The sequence below is a fragment of the Aythya marila genome, assembly GCF_965140915.1.
Source record: "Aythya marila genome assembly, chromosome: 16".
In the NCBI taxonomy this organism is placed as follows: domain Eukaryota; kingdom Metazoa; phylum Chordata; class Aves; order Anseriformes; family Anatidae; genus Aythya; species Aythya marila.
Window position 1 is genome coordinate 15,987,946 of NC_139057.1, and position 14,710 is coordinate 16,002,655.

The following is a 14,710-nucleotide window of genomic DNA, read 5'->3' on the forward strand; positions in this document are numbered from 1 at the left end:
GTAGCAAAATGAGTATGTGCAAGTTTCTCTGATAAATTTGAGTAGGGTTTTTTTGTGTGTGTAAGAAGGCCCCTGTTTTTCTTTTACATGTTTTCTCATTTAACCTGTGCTCTTACTTTTGACCTTGCCTTACTTTACGGGAACACTTATTCTCTACTAAATGTTGTAAATGTATAGAAAAGATAATAACGGTTTTCATAAGCATTAGCTAGCCAGTGCAAATAGTGTTCTCTCAGTTACCTCTGCCTAACACAGAGGTTGGATTTGAGCTGCATACTGTGAGGAGAGCTTAGCTGTGTTAGCTAACTCAGATAATGGCTGTCCTCCTACCCAGTAGCTGTTTTTTTTGCACGTCCTTCAGTGAAGTTAGCTGAGACCAATGAATATTTTATGTATCTCTGGACACCAGGTAGCAGTTCTGCTGAGGGCCAGGAGAAGAGGCTTGGAGATGAACTTTTTCATTCTGCAGAATCAAGTACAAAGACTGGGGTCCAGTTCTGCTGGATACCTGGATACCCAACATCCCTGACCTCTGCTGATTTAACTGTTTTTTGAAGGCAATCAGTTTCCTGTCTCATTTCTCAAAGGAAAGGGATGCAACAGTTAGTTTAATTCATACAGCTAGGGAATCTGCTTGTTTCTTTTCTTTGGTATTGTTTTATTTTTAATTTCATAAAGTTCTTGGTGTATATGTTAAGAATGTGAGGTAGATGATGTCAGTTGCTCTTCCTATATCCACCAATGCTGTAACTCCATCATAGAAAGCCACCACATTGCAGTTGATTTCTTCTGGGTCGTGTCAATTTTGGTCAGTTTTGTCACAAGGAGTACAGCAGTTGTTCTTGAAGTGTGCTACTAAATTTTTCCAGTCCTAGCCATCATCTCAAATGACATCTTTCTCTGGTGTAAGTCTTTGCAGCAGCTGTGGAAATTCTAAAACTTCCTTTAAGATATCTAACTCCCTATGAACAGCGAACAACTGACAGCTTCTGTGATATGTCTTGAGCAGTTAGAGAAATAGGTTGAGATTCAGATTCTTCTTTCCCATAAATAACCAAGAGCTGTTAAGCAAGGTAGATGGCAAAATCCCAAAGATGCAAGAATACAGTGAAATCTGAGACATCTGTTCTGGCCTATGATATCAGCTGCTGTACCTCCATCCAAGCTGTGCATGTCATTAGGGCAATTGAACTCTACTATGGTAAATTAAGTGGCTATCGTTAATTTCCGAAACCACCTGTAGTAGCTGGTGTAGTGACCTGTATGCTGGAGACAAGGCACATTCTGCACAGTAGCATTCCTTACAGGCCCTACATATCGGGCTCTATCACAGAAGTTATTTTTGCCCTGAATTCTGAAGTCTCAGTAGCTTTTCTCATTCTCAGATTGATAGCAAGTTGTGGGTAGGCACAACTTAATTTTTAATTTTTTTTTTTAAGGTACACCTTACGGGAGTGGATTCACACCCATGCATGCCCTGTTGTTCTCATTCTGCTTCTGGTGGAGTGATTGATTGGCTGATGAGCATGTAGGAAAGAAGGACACACTTTTCTGGGAGAGCTAAATCAGTTCTCTTGCCCCACTACTCTCAAATTGTTTTTATTACTTCTTGATCTCATCTGTCTATGGGTTAAGGAGAATGAAAGGCAGGAAAAGCAGTCAAGAATCAGTTTATTATTTCCCTTATATGGGAAAACATGCCAGAACAGGGATTTATTCTAGCTTGCATCTGACCTATATTGGACCTCCTAGCATTTAATATGACCAGTGTAATGAAAACAGCATGAATAGCGGTGGCAATGGAAACCCCAGTCATTGCTTCGTAAGCTTTTGCATTAATATGGGGTGTAAATACAAACAGCATGCAAACTATTCTTCTGTTGACTGCTGCATTTCCTTTATAGGTATCATGGCAATCCTCTTCTCTGGCATCGTCATGTCCCACTATACACACCATAACCTCTCCCCGGTTACACAGATACTAATGCAGCAGACACTGAGAACTGTTGCTTTCATGTGTGGTAGGTGCTACCTTTGATATATGACTAATACAGTTTAAAAATTAATTTGCATGAAATGGTGATTCCAATGGGAGTAGGAGAGATGTGAATTTTCCTCTAGCTATTCATATGTCAGTGGTACATACCTTTAAGAGAAGACTTCCTAATAGTGCAGGCTGGGAGGCAGTCAAAAGTCACCTTTCCTGCCATCCTGGATAAAACATACAGTAAATCTTCTCCTCCCATCCTGCAGGCTCCTGCTAAGATTTGCAACAAGATTGATAACCAAGTAGAGATCTCTGACTCGTCTGGTCTACTTTTAGTCATAGTAGATGGATTCTTAGCAGTATTTTTCTGTAAATTATTTTGGATATAAAAAGCTGCTTGCAAAAACGATAGCTTCCCAGATTGAGAAGTTGGTTTTGGAAGCGGTCATACAGGCAGCGCAGTGTCCTGTAGCCTTTCTGTTGGTTTATCAATGGAAAACTTCTGAAGAAATGACTTGATTCAGTATTACAAATATATCCCCCTGTTTTTTAGGGGATCACATGAACATGTTCCATACTGTTTGCAGAAAGATGCATTTGGAACATGGTCAGGGAGTGACATTGCTGCAAAATCAACCACATGAGCACCAGTAGCTCATCAGGTTTTGTCTTAACCTGTTACAAATGCTAAAAACCGTGCATTCATTCAAGTCACCAAAGGAGTTAATTTAAGCTACTGTGTAACTTCCTACACATTTATAGAAAGTTTTGGCTATGCAAATGGAAGTAGCCAGTACCCAAAGTATGAGCAGTAATGCATCATGCTGCAGTAACTCAGTTATTGCTACTGTCTGTTTAAAACTTTCCTGTTTGTAACAGCCTCTATGATAAGAAAGCTACCTTGCTAGGACATCTACCAGAACAGTAGACTTAGGAAACAGCCTTATGATAATAGTACTACTACTAATAATATGTACAAACAAGTGATGCACAATGCAATTGCTCACCACCCGCTGACCGATGCCCAGCCTAACCCCGAGCAGTCCGGCCCCCTCCCCCCGGCTAGCCACCCCTATATATTGTTTAGCATGACGTCAGATGGTATGGAATACCCCTTTGGCTAGTTCGGGTCACCTGTCCTGGGTCTGTCCCCTCCCAGCTCTTACTGTACCCCCAGCCTGCCTGTTGGCAGGACAGAGCAAAAGTCTGAGGTGTCCTTGGCTTGGTATAAGCACTGCTCTGCAACAATTAAAACATCGGGGTGTTATCAGCACTCTTCTCATCCTAAGCCAAAACACAGCATTCCACCAGCTACTAGGAAGAAAATTAATTCTGTTCTAACTGAAACCAGGACACTGTGAGATTCTGTAATGCTAAGAGGTTGGTACTTTGGAAATGAAATGTTTGGATGGAAATAGTCATTGTGCATTGGTGGTATTATTTCAGATTTCCAAACATCACTTCTAGAGGTTACTAGAATATACAATGGTTGGTAGATCATATAATGCAGTATTATGGTGAAAGTTGTGAACTCCTGCAGTTTATAAGAACTGAAAGTATTTATAAATTGGACACTTTATATTGCATGTTGAGCACTATTATATGAGACTGTGCCTGACATCCCAGTTTTATAGAGAATCCGATTTAAAGCTCCAGAAGTTGATAGTGGTTACTCCTTTAAGCTTGTGTTCTACAGCTTTTCCTATATTCTTTAAGTAAAAAAACCTCCTCAGTCTTTAGAACAAAGAAATTTTTTTTATAACAGGGTTTTGCTAGCTCATAATAATTATGAATTTACGGCTGAAAAAAGCCTGCTACACACAGACTAAAGTGCAGTCTGCCAACAGTGAGTATCTGTCTTTTTTGCATAATGGCATTCATGCTTATTTTGAGCATTCAAAGGCCAGGAAATAAATATAAATTCTACGTACCATATGTAATAACTTGTAATAGGAATAGAGAAGGTTTTATAGAATTCTTTATTTCAAACGTGATTTTTCTTTTTCAGAAACGTGTGTTTTTGCATTTCTTGGCCTGTCAATTTTTAGTTTTCCTCACAAGTTTGAAACATCCTTTGTCATCTGGTGCATAGTAAGTATGTACTTTTTTCAAACTTGTTTAGGTACTTTTTAATGGTATTTGTGGGGAAAAACAAACTCTTACAATATTTTAGACTATTTGTTGGGTTTTATAGGTTTTTATAAAAATATCTTTATATTTTTATATATTGCACAAAGTTAATTCTCACTAATAGCATGAAATTATTAGTTTTGTTGCCAGCACTGTGGTGTATGTACACAGTTCCAGTTTACTGTTATTTTGGAACCCCAGTGTATCGGATTTTTAATAAGAAGGAAAAGGACCCTACTTGTTTTGAAGCCTGCTAGATTTATTAAAATAAATCTCAAAAGATTTTGAGATTATTATAAATGCCAGTTTATGCCAGAATTCATTTCCCTGGAAAACAATCTTGAGTTACGTACCTTTAGCTTCATACAAAAAATTTGTGTGAGTGGGCAGTTTGCAGAAACAACCATGCAAACTAATATAAACTTGGCTACATTTTGTCACTCCAGGACTACAGCTTTTGTGCCTTTCTGTCATAGGTATTTGCAGCTTGTTTATATTAAACCAATTTAGTCCACACATCACATCTTGACTCTGAGCTTGCCATCTTCAGAGGTAGCCCTTACTCAAAACCTCTCTAACGTCTATTCACTCTCACTTCATTCTTAATTCTTTTTCTTTCTTTCTGTATTTCAGTGTAGGGTTTGTTTGTTTGTTTGTTTGTTTTTTGTATTAGTACTTTGGATTATGTTTCACGTGGGATTTCCCTACATCTTTTGCTGTTATAACTAATTGAAACATGAAAAGTACATTCTCTTGACAGAGTGAAAAGAGGAAAATAGGAATCCATTTCCCATCACGTGCTTCAATGTATATTAGTACATTTTAGTCCATGGCTAAAAGGGAGAATTGTTCTCTACAGGTTACGGATTATGGTATCAGCATGGGGAACTGCTCTTGCTGCATTGCACGTACATACCTAACTTATCTAACATATATCTAAGGTGTGAAACTTCCTTCTCTGTAGCATTGCCCTCACAGCCATAATGCACATTGAATAATTTTAGAGTGATTCATAAAAGTAAACAGCACAGCCCTTCAAGGATCCTACTGACTAATTCTAGGATATTTACCTTTGTAAGGTCTGTTTGTGGTGGAGCTTACAAAGCAATGCTCTTGTGAAAAATGGCTTTTCTGAGCTAGAGTCTTCATTGTATTCATTGATTGTCTGTCACTAAAGCAATGGTACTTTTTTTTTTTTCCCTCACAATGTTGCTTGGATGTTTGGTGTATTTTATAAGCACACCCAGGCAAGTGTTGAGGAACTGAATTACATGCCATTTGTTCGGCTCCTGGCCTTTTTCTCTGAGGAACTGGTCCATGGGGAGACAATAGAAATATCTTAGCCTCTTAGCAGCTGTGCTAAGGGAGTGATTAAAGGAGCAGAACTGAGGAAAACTTTTACCCAAAGTAATTCTTGGTCTCTCTGGAATGCCTCCTGGGTTTCATTCATTTATTATAAGTAAAGTGGTGTCTGGTCTCTATCAGTGACAAGTCTGGTTTAATTTCAGTTAAGCAGAAAAACATTTAAAACGTTAAATTCCACATTGACTGATGCTGAGAGATATTTTTATGCTGGTTTAGCAACATGGCCTGTTTATAAGACTTGTGGGTGATAAGGGTTTATTCACCTTAGCTGGTACAAGCCAAATGCAATGCAATTCGGGCCTGGGTGACTGTAACACATCAGTCTTTTGCTTTGATTTTTGTTTTTCAGGTACTTGTTCTATTTGGTAGAGCAGTGAATATTTTTCCACTTTCCTACCTACTCAACTTTTTCCGTGATCATAAAATCACCCCCAAAATGATGTTTATCATGTGGTTTAGTGGTAAGTGAAAGCTAGAAGTATGGAGGACTGGAAAAAAATGTTTAATCTCTTTCACTTTGTGGGCTACTCTGAGAGGAACTGGTTTTCCATCTGTGGAAAACCTAACAATGTTTGCACCATTCTCAAACCGAAGTGCAATAGGTATGTTCTTCCCCCTTTGTACTAGGCGACTGGGCAGTATAGATTCCAACTAAAACTTTTCTGCAAAGAATCTGCTTTCCTAAAAATCTAGCTGCTTTAGTCTGAAAAACAATACCTGAAGGCCTTTTACTCATTTTAGGATGGTAACCAAATGATAGACAAATGGGCGTGGTATAGGATTGTAAAAATCTTTCAAAGGTGGAGGATTCTTGAGTTATCGGGGTGCTAAGGACTAACAATGGTGCTGATTCACTCTTCATTGATTTACTCTTCTCTCTGAAGGTCTACGTGGTGCAATTCCCTATGCCCTCAGCCTCCATTTGGGCTTGGAACCAATCGAGAAGCGACAGCTCATTGGGACAACAACAATCATCATTGTGCTGTTCACAATTTTGCTGCTGGGAGGAGGAACCATGCCCCTCATCAGACTGATTGATATTGAGGACTCCAAAGCACGCAAGAGGAACAAGAAGGACATTAACCTTAGCAAGACAGAGAAGATGGTTTGTTGTTGTTGCCTTATTCAGAGGATTTTTTATTAATTTTCAAAGAAAAAACTAGTATTTTACTATTTACTAAAAAGTAAAATGGAAGTACGGCATGAAAAAGCCAAGCAGTATCATTTTAAAATATCCCAAAGACAGTGCTTGGTTACTGTTTACACAAATAACTGGACAAAGAGCTGAAAGTAATTTATCTCAACTCAATCTAATTATAAATTGATCCATACAAATTAAAGTAACCTTAAAGCATAAGACAGATGAGACAGGATAGATTGAGTCATATACAGACAGAAAGTAGCTAGTGCATTATGAGTCATAAATTAATCATAAAAGGCAGATGGAAATTATTTTGAAAAAGTCAAAGCAAAGGCCATGAGAATGTGCTAACAACAGCACCTCTGCGACTGGGTTTTATTTTAAAGTCGTTTCTTGCTAAACAGAAGTACTGAAGAAAACTAACAGCCAGGCTGAAAACTCATCTGATAAAGACAGGAATATATAAAGTATCCTGGGAGCATTTTCCTGTTTTGTCCCAAACCATCAAATGGATACATGGAGGGTATTATTCTGTGGAGTCTGAAGAACAGCTTCTCTTGGCATAAGGCTTTAAGAAAGGTTGCAGCCTTCAGAATTAGTTTATTCTGTCTGTGGAAGTAGATGTCTATAAGAAGAGTGCAGGGATATGGCATGTTCTGAAACAGGGCTTATTTTCAGTAAGATATTGACATTAAAGTGTTGCTTGCTATATAAACTTATCATGCAGCTCACAAGAGGAATGCTCACGTGCTATAAATCTGTCCCTAGTACTAGTACAAAATTATGGGATATTTGAAGCCTTTTACCTTTCAGCATGAAAACGGAAGCCAAGTGACTCTGGGAGTCAACAACTGGACAGATTCATACAGCCATAAGTCCTGGGAGGCTGAGGTGATAATTTCCATTTTGTTCCAGCATGGGAATTGGTTTTGAGAAGACATAGAGCAGAGTAGGGAGGGGTAAGGCAAGCTGGAGGAAATAACTGTGATATTTCTCAAGTTATTGCAATTTGTGATATTTCTAGGGAAATACCATAGAATCTGAACATTTATCAGAGCTCACAGAGGAGGAATATGAAGCCCAGTACATAAAACGCCAGGACCTCAAAGGGTTTATGTGGCTTGATGCTAAGTATTTGAATCCTTTCTTCACCAGACGACTCACACAAGAAGTAAGTCTTTCTTGTTTTCTTAAAGAAAAGAAACTCCATGGTAGAGTTGGTTGTCATTTCACTCTGTACCATTCAAGACTCAAGTGCAGCCATGCAACTTCTACACTAGGAAAAGAGAGCCGTGTAGTATCTTCCTTGTGCGTATGCAGAACAGCTGTAATGAAAAGCTGCACTGTAAAATTGCTGGTTGGATTAAGTGAGCATCTCTGAGGGCTACCACAATTAAAGTTAAAAAGCTGAATGGATTTATTGAACTTGCCTTTAAGCTTGCAGATTACCATGAAAAGTATCAGGAATTACTACTGATTCTAGGAAAAGCTACTGCTACCTGTGCAGAGCTTTTAAAGTGCTATCACACACAGTTGCTGCCCTTTACTGTAAATGGTCCTATGAATTCTTGAGCTGTGATTTTTCTGCAGAGTGCAGCTTTTCTCTTGGAACTATGCATAAGGATTGCAGCCTTCATTTTTATTTTTTTTTTAAAGACTTCTTCACTGGGAGATGAAGACTGTGGATCTGTAAATGCAAAGTGGCACCTGACCTGAACAACTAACTTAACACTGAGCTGCTCTGAGAGGTGTAAATACTGTGCCATTTTCACTCCAGGCCTTAGAAACCTGAGATTTCTTTGCCATGTAATTCACGTTTTTTTCTTTTTCTCCTCCAATTTGCCATAGAATTAAGCATTTTTGTTGTGTAATTAAACATTTTCTGTACAGTGTGCCCATTCCATCTTCCTAGCCTGCTCAAACATAAATTTTTTCTTATTTTTTACCTTTATTTTCAAAAGAACACTTTCAGCACTTCCCTGCAGAAGCCAGAGGGTTTTTTGTATGTTTTTAGCAAAACCAGAAATGAATCAAGAAACTAGGGCAAGCATCTGATTTGTAGTTGGTAGCCAAAAACGCAGGCAGGCAGCCATCCAGATGGCAGCCAAAGGTTAGAAAAATAAGTATGTGAATCACGAAAGCAAGCCACAAGCTTTCCCCTGTCCCTGGGAACATGTAGAGGGGAGTAAGATTCAAAGAAAGGCTATCTAGACGACTCTATGACTGTTAAAATCCACAAAGCAGGACTGTCTAGAAAAACAGGTCAAAAATCTCACAAAAATATCACCCCTGGATATAATTACTAATTGATAGAACACTTGATGTGTTCTGGTAGGAAACAGGACTGCTTTGTACACTTTGAGACCACAAACAGATTATTTCCTGAGGAATGTGCTAAACTAGGCTTTCTCTTTTGCTCTCTCAGACACACAAGTAGTGTTGTAGCTCAATAACAAGTGTTCTGGATTTCTTGTGCCTTAGGACTTGCATCATGGGCGCATACAGATGAAAACCCTCACAAACAAATGGTATGAAGAAGTACGACAAGGACCCTCAGGATCTGAAGATGATGAGCAAGAGCTGCTATAGCAGACCAGGGAAGGAGTGCAATGAGTTTATCATTTGACCTTCAAGAAGTGGATTTAAGTATCTAGAGTCTGACTGCAAAAAAGCTGGAAAATTAAGAATGAACTTTCCGATTTGGGGCATATCTTGTTCTATGCGTTTAGATATTACTAGGAGGTAACTGAATCCCTTAAGTGTCAGACATTGGACTGAATAAGGAACTTCTCACATTCTATAGCATAGCAAATTCGACAAAGCCTCTTATAAAGCAGAAACATCTGCTATGAAATAATGACATTACTATGTCATGTTTAATGCAAGGTCTTCTTCCTATTATGAAATCTGCTGTTTGTGTGTGAAGTACAAAGCCACTGTATGACTCTGCAAAATAGGATGAGTTGCACTTTTTTGAATATATAGATGTATATATATACACACACTCATTCACATGGAGAGTCTTGACAGTTTATACTGTGAATTTGTTTCAGCACTAGTAAGGGAAGTTGGCTGGAATAAGTCTATAATTTACAAGATTTGCACATTATGAAACCAGAGAAGATGAGTACCTTGACAAAAAGCAGATGCTTCACACTTCAGGAAGCACCTATTAAAACTGGTATTTTTGTCATTTAAAAATTTATTGGTTTCAATTCTATGTTTTTGTTTGTTTGTTTGTTTGTTTGTTTGTTTGTTTTTAACTATTCTGAAGTGTCTAATCCATTATAGTACTGATAATGGCATGACTTGCAGGGAATGGGGGATTATACAATAATACAGAACTGCATTTGAAATTGTAGTTTTAATTTTTTTTTCTTTAGTTAAAGCCAGTTGCAGTTTGTAGTTGGTTGTTGCTCTGTGCTAGCACAGTGGCTTCAAGTCTTAGAAGGCAGCAGCTTTTGTTTTACCAAATTCATGAAATTCCCCTAACACTCCAGAATTCACCAGTGAAATTTCTGAATTCTGGTTGAAGCAGAAGCAGCATTTTCCACACCATTAGTTTGTGGAACTAAACGTGTACATGGGGAAGGAGAGTTTATAAAAATAAAATCCAGATATAGAAGGCTTAATATTGGACATCATGAAATCATACTCAGTTGGGAAGTACCAAACAGCTTCCATTAAGTTGTCTTGTTAGCATAATTTTTCCTGTTAGCTGTTTCAAATTAATCAGTATTTCACTTTTTCTATATGATGTAGTTCATTTGCTCCAATTGCATACATCTAAACAGACGGGGTTTGTTGTGTTTGCCATGATTACAGATACAGGAGTATGCTATCATGACTGATGCAAACTCCCCATTAGTTATTTGCATATTCATTGTTGAAATGTAAAAAATGTTCTGCTTGTAAGTCTGACATGCAAGTGAACATGTTTCTCAAAGCAAGATTTATTTTGGGTCTGGTTTTGTTACTGGGGTTTTTTAATCAACTGCTTACCAGCTGGGAGGAATAAGAGTTCAAGATTGTATTTGGAATCCTAAACCTGTGCTGAGCAGTTTTTCAGACTAACACATTACATGACTTGCTTCTTTTTTCTCCCTGTTAGTTCAAAGAATTTCTCGCCTAATCTCAAAACTGAGACGTGCACTGGTCGGAGTCTGAATGAGGCACAAACTCAGCTTCTGGTATTAATTTATTTCTGGTCAATGCTTGTTTTTCTCTTTAGGGGACTCTGCAGTTGGTGTTTTTTTGTTGTTGCTTGTTTTTTAAAGAAGACTTCCCTCACACTCTAGACAACAGCAGGTTGGTTACATTTCAGTTACCCATTGGTCTTAAGTGTTCAAATTCAGAAACCTAGTAAGGTGCACAAGCCCATTTCACAATGCCATGAAGGGTGAGAATGTGTCTTCAGATTCTGCATTATAATGTTTATTCAGTGCAAGAAGACTGTTTATTTACTAGGCTAAATTTCGTTTAATTCATCAGTGCTGCCAAGGCCAACAGACTAAGGCTGCTGACTTTTGAGACTTTCTGTAGTGTTTATGCTGTTTGTCTTGTAAGAGGTGAGGATGCATTATTTATCTTGTCCTTCTTTGCCTTGTACCAGCTAAGACACATGTTCAAGCCAGAATGGGGAAGCTGTTAAGGCTGTGCTGCCAGTGGGACCAGACTGACCTGTGTAGATCCTTATTCCTGTCCAGTCCAGAAGCTGGCTGGAAGGTTTCCAGGAGCTTCTCTTATTGCCAGGAGAAGCATGCTGGTTAAATGGTCTAGATGCTATGATGTTGAGCACAGCGTTATGCCATATTCCTGCTGATACACAAAATAAGATTTAATCTCTATTGTTATTCTGAAATTGGTCGTCTGTAGAAGGAATGAGGTCTGCACCGATGGATTAGCCCTTCGGTTAACTTCCATCAAGGTAAACCGAGCGTTTCCTGCCCTCTGCTGGCAGGAAGTGATAATACCTTCACATCTAGCGAGAATCATTTTCTGAGTAATTTTATACATTAAGTTGAAGCAATTAATTGATACAGCTAGAACTAATGAAATCATTTGAAGCAATTAAGTTGAAGAAAATTTTGGGTGGCTTCATTTAATAGTATCTATGCTAAAAATTAAACTATTACATTTGTCAAAACTTGGAATTAAGACAGCTTTGTTTTCTCAACAAAATACACACTAAATTCTGTATTTTGGAACTATTACAATCAGTTTTTGCCATTATTTCAGTGACTGATTTTCATATTTATCATCAATACATTGACTTTGAAGTGAAGAAATCCAAAACGGGAAATGACTGTCACACTCTAAAGCATACTGCTTCATCCGTACTAAGTTGCCTTGCAGTTATTTTAGATCATTTCTTATTTTATCAGGACAATAGGAAACTCTAGTCCTATTTCCACAAGTGCTAGCAACCCCATCCTAACTTGGTGCCATCTGCAGAATTGTGCATGCTGTTTCTGCTTTCTTAAATACAGAATGACCAGGAAAATACAGATGTTACTAATTACAGAGACCCTGAAGTTGTGTCAGGCCATAGCCCCAGCAGCTGTTTCTCCTGACAGCTAAGAAGTTGTGCAGAGGGAACCCAGAGCCTCCCAAAAGTTACTTCTCAACCTCTTCCAGCCCAACTCAGAGTCCTGCGTTAGCCTGTGATTAGATGCTTTAGCTGCTGATGCTATTATCAACATGAGGACAGCAGTTATGCCCAGATACTCCCAGAGCATCTGCTGGTGCTGCTGTGCCCTCAGGACAAGGCACAACCCCCTGTAGAGGCCACACACCTCCAGGCCAGGTCTCACTCCACTGCTGCAGCAAGCCAATGAGGCAGGCAGAAATCACCACAGTCCATAGCAACCGCAAGCTGGAACACGAGGCTGCCCTGCAGACCTCCCACCATACCTGTCCCCTGAGCAGTGACCTGTCCTTGGGCAGCTGGGTGACAGTCACAGATGGCACCATCATCGCCAAGAGCCTGGCTTACACACCACATCCAGCCTGTGCCACCTTTGTGCCAGACCCCAGCCCTGGCAGTGAGTCACCAGCCGAGTGTGAGCAACACCTCCAGCTTTCCCTGCCGTGGTTTAATCATGACGATGCTATTTTTAACACAGATGAGTGTCTCTTGGTGTGGCTATTTTAAACTTGAAAGCACCTGCAGGCTGTTTCTCCAGCCTAATCTAAAAGATGCCATAAAAGGGAGGGGAGCAATAGTAATTATCTGCAGTTAAGGAGCTTAACCTTTGGAAAGAAAAAAGAACTGAGCTCTGAGCTATGCTTGTTAAACACCCTTTACCTTTCCAAAGCAATTGCACAGTTCGTGAGGGAGATCCCCTGCCCCAGACAGGAGGCCTCCATAGTCCAAGATGCTGTAATTTGTCACAGAAGAGATACAACAAAAAAAGTCTCAGGAAGCAGGAGGTGCAAGACCAGCAGTGCACCACGCTGCCAGCAGCTGCAGCACCCCTGTGCTGCTGCACTCCTACAGCACCTGAAAATGCAGAACACCCCGAGGCACCCCACATCTCCACCCGGGGCCACCAGCCGCCCTGGTTTCATGCCTGGCTCCCTGCCACAGCCAGGGACGTCACTGTGATGCAGTGACACAGGAGGAAACTTTGCATGGGTTTACTTCAACAGCAGCTGCACTTTGAGCACACAGTTCCCAGTTTCGGTGAGTGAAAGGCAGCTCTTACTGCTCAAACTATGCACTACCTCCCATTTTTTGGAACCAATGGAAGAAACTTCCAACACAGATTTGTTTTCGCATTCCTTGTGAATCCTGCTGGCTTTCCCCAGCAGTCAGCAGATTCCCCATTTGCCTTCCCTCAGGACACACACGGCACCTGAGGCGAGCACCCAGCAGCTGCTGGGGACAGGTGGGAGCAGTGGCCTGTCAGGAAGGCTGGGGCCTGCCCAAGCAGCTGCTGACAGCAGCTATAAATGAGCAGACACGTCAGTTTTGAGGGCACATCAGGGTAAATACATTTTCCACACAGCCTTGGAGCTGAGTGTGTTGTGCCCTTGCACCCAGCAATCCCCTATTTTGGGGAAACACCACACAGCTCACCGAGGTCTGTGGCCGCCTTGCCTGATGGGCACTGGCTATGGAGCATCCCTAGGGGCTCAGTGTTTGAGTCAGTGACAAAATGAAAAATAAGCTGAGCACTTAAGCAAAGCTTGGTGGTCACTTCAGTCAGAGAGGCTTTGAAGGCAGCACAGCAGGCACCATCCACCTCCTCTAGAAGTGAAGCTCTCCTTGAGAGCCAGCACACAGAAGCAGCATTAGGAGAAACCCAACTCAAAGGGCAGATTTGTTCAGGTTTTCACACAATCCAGCCACAGCTTCCTTTGGAAGCCTCACTGTCCAAACGGAGGCATGACGTAGCAGAACAATGTTTTTTCTCAGCTCCCTTTACACAAAAACCCCAGCCTGCTGTCCCTCAGCACTGATGAACACACCCAGGCAGGCCGTGGCCCCGGGGACCCAGCCTGGGCAGGGCCTGGACATGGAAGCAAGAGCCTGAAGGCTCAGCCCACAGGAGCCATTTCAGAGGCAAAGGCAGGATGAAGCCACACACCTCCTCTGTCTGCACTGCCTCAGCCAGGCTGCTGGATGCTGCGTAGTGACAGGGTTGGGCCCGTATGTGGCAGAAGTTGGTGGGACATGGTGCTGGCTCAAGGAGCACATATACCCCGGGACGAGTGGGAAGGCAGCGTGATGCCACACCGTGGGGGCTTTGCAGACACACACCAGCTGCTTGCTGTCACCCTGGCATCCTCTTAAACCTGAACCACTGCAGGCTGCAGCTCTGCCACGAGAGGTGTAGAAACAGGGCAGGAGCCTGCCATCCTTACACAGCTTTCAAGGAAAGGCAGCAAAGGAAGATGCTGCACTTGCCTCAGCAGCTTCTACCTCACCAAGCAGCACGTGGAGCTCAGGGCTCATGCTCTGCCCCAACATCAGGCTCCCATCGAGCAGCAAGGCAGCCCCCTGCACCCCAAAGCCCCCAACTCTGGAGCTAAGTCTCCAACAAGACTCCCAATTCCCACCCATCCCAGGGCCACAGACCAGC

General features: G+C 41.0%; 1 protein-coding gene across 3 annotated transcripts in view; it reads left to right on the plus strand.

The window, feature by feature from the left end:
* Positions 1-11,767, plus strand: part of SLC9A8 (solute carrier family 9 member A8) — a 29,649-nt gene extending 17,882 nt beyond the window's left edge. For 2 of the 3 annotated variants that reach the window (XM_082773169.1, XM_082773168.1), the window contains 6 exons: positions 1,905-2,021; positions 3,996-4,078; positions 5,832-5,943; positions 6,367-6,587; positions 7,648-7,794; positions 9,105-11,767. In XM_082773169.1, coding sequence (XP_082629295.1) covers positions 1,905-2,021; positions 3,996-4,078; positions 5,832-5,943; positions 6,367-6,587; positions 7,648-7,794; positions 9,105-9,212 — 788 coding nt within the window. In that variant the 3' untranslated portion in view covers positions 9,213-11,767. Of the gene's footprint in view, positions 1-1,904; positions 2,022-3,995; positions 4,079-5,831; positions 5,944-6,366; positions 6,588-7,647; positions 7,795-8,279; positions 8,430-9,104 lie in introns of all 3 variants that reach the window. The other variant, XR_014318604.1, reaches the window with a different exon arrangement.
* The last annotated feature ends 2,943 nt before the right edge of the window (positions 11,768-14,710 follow it).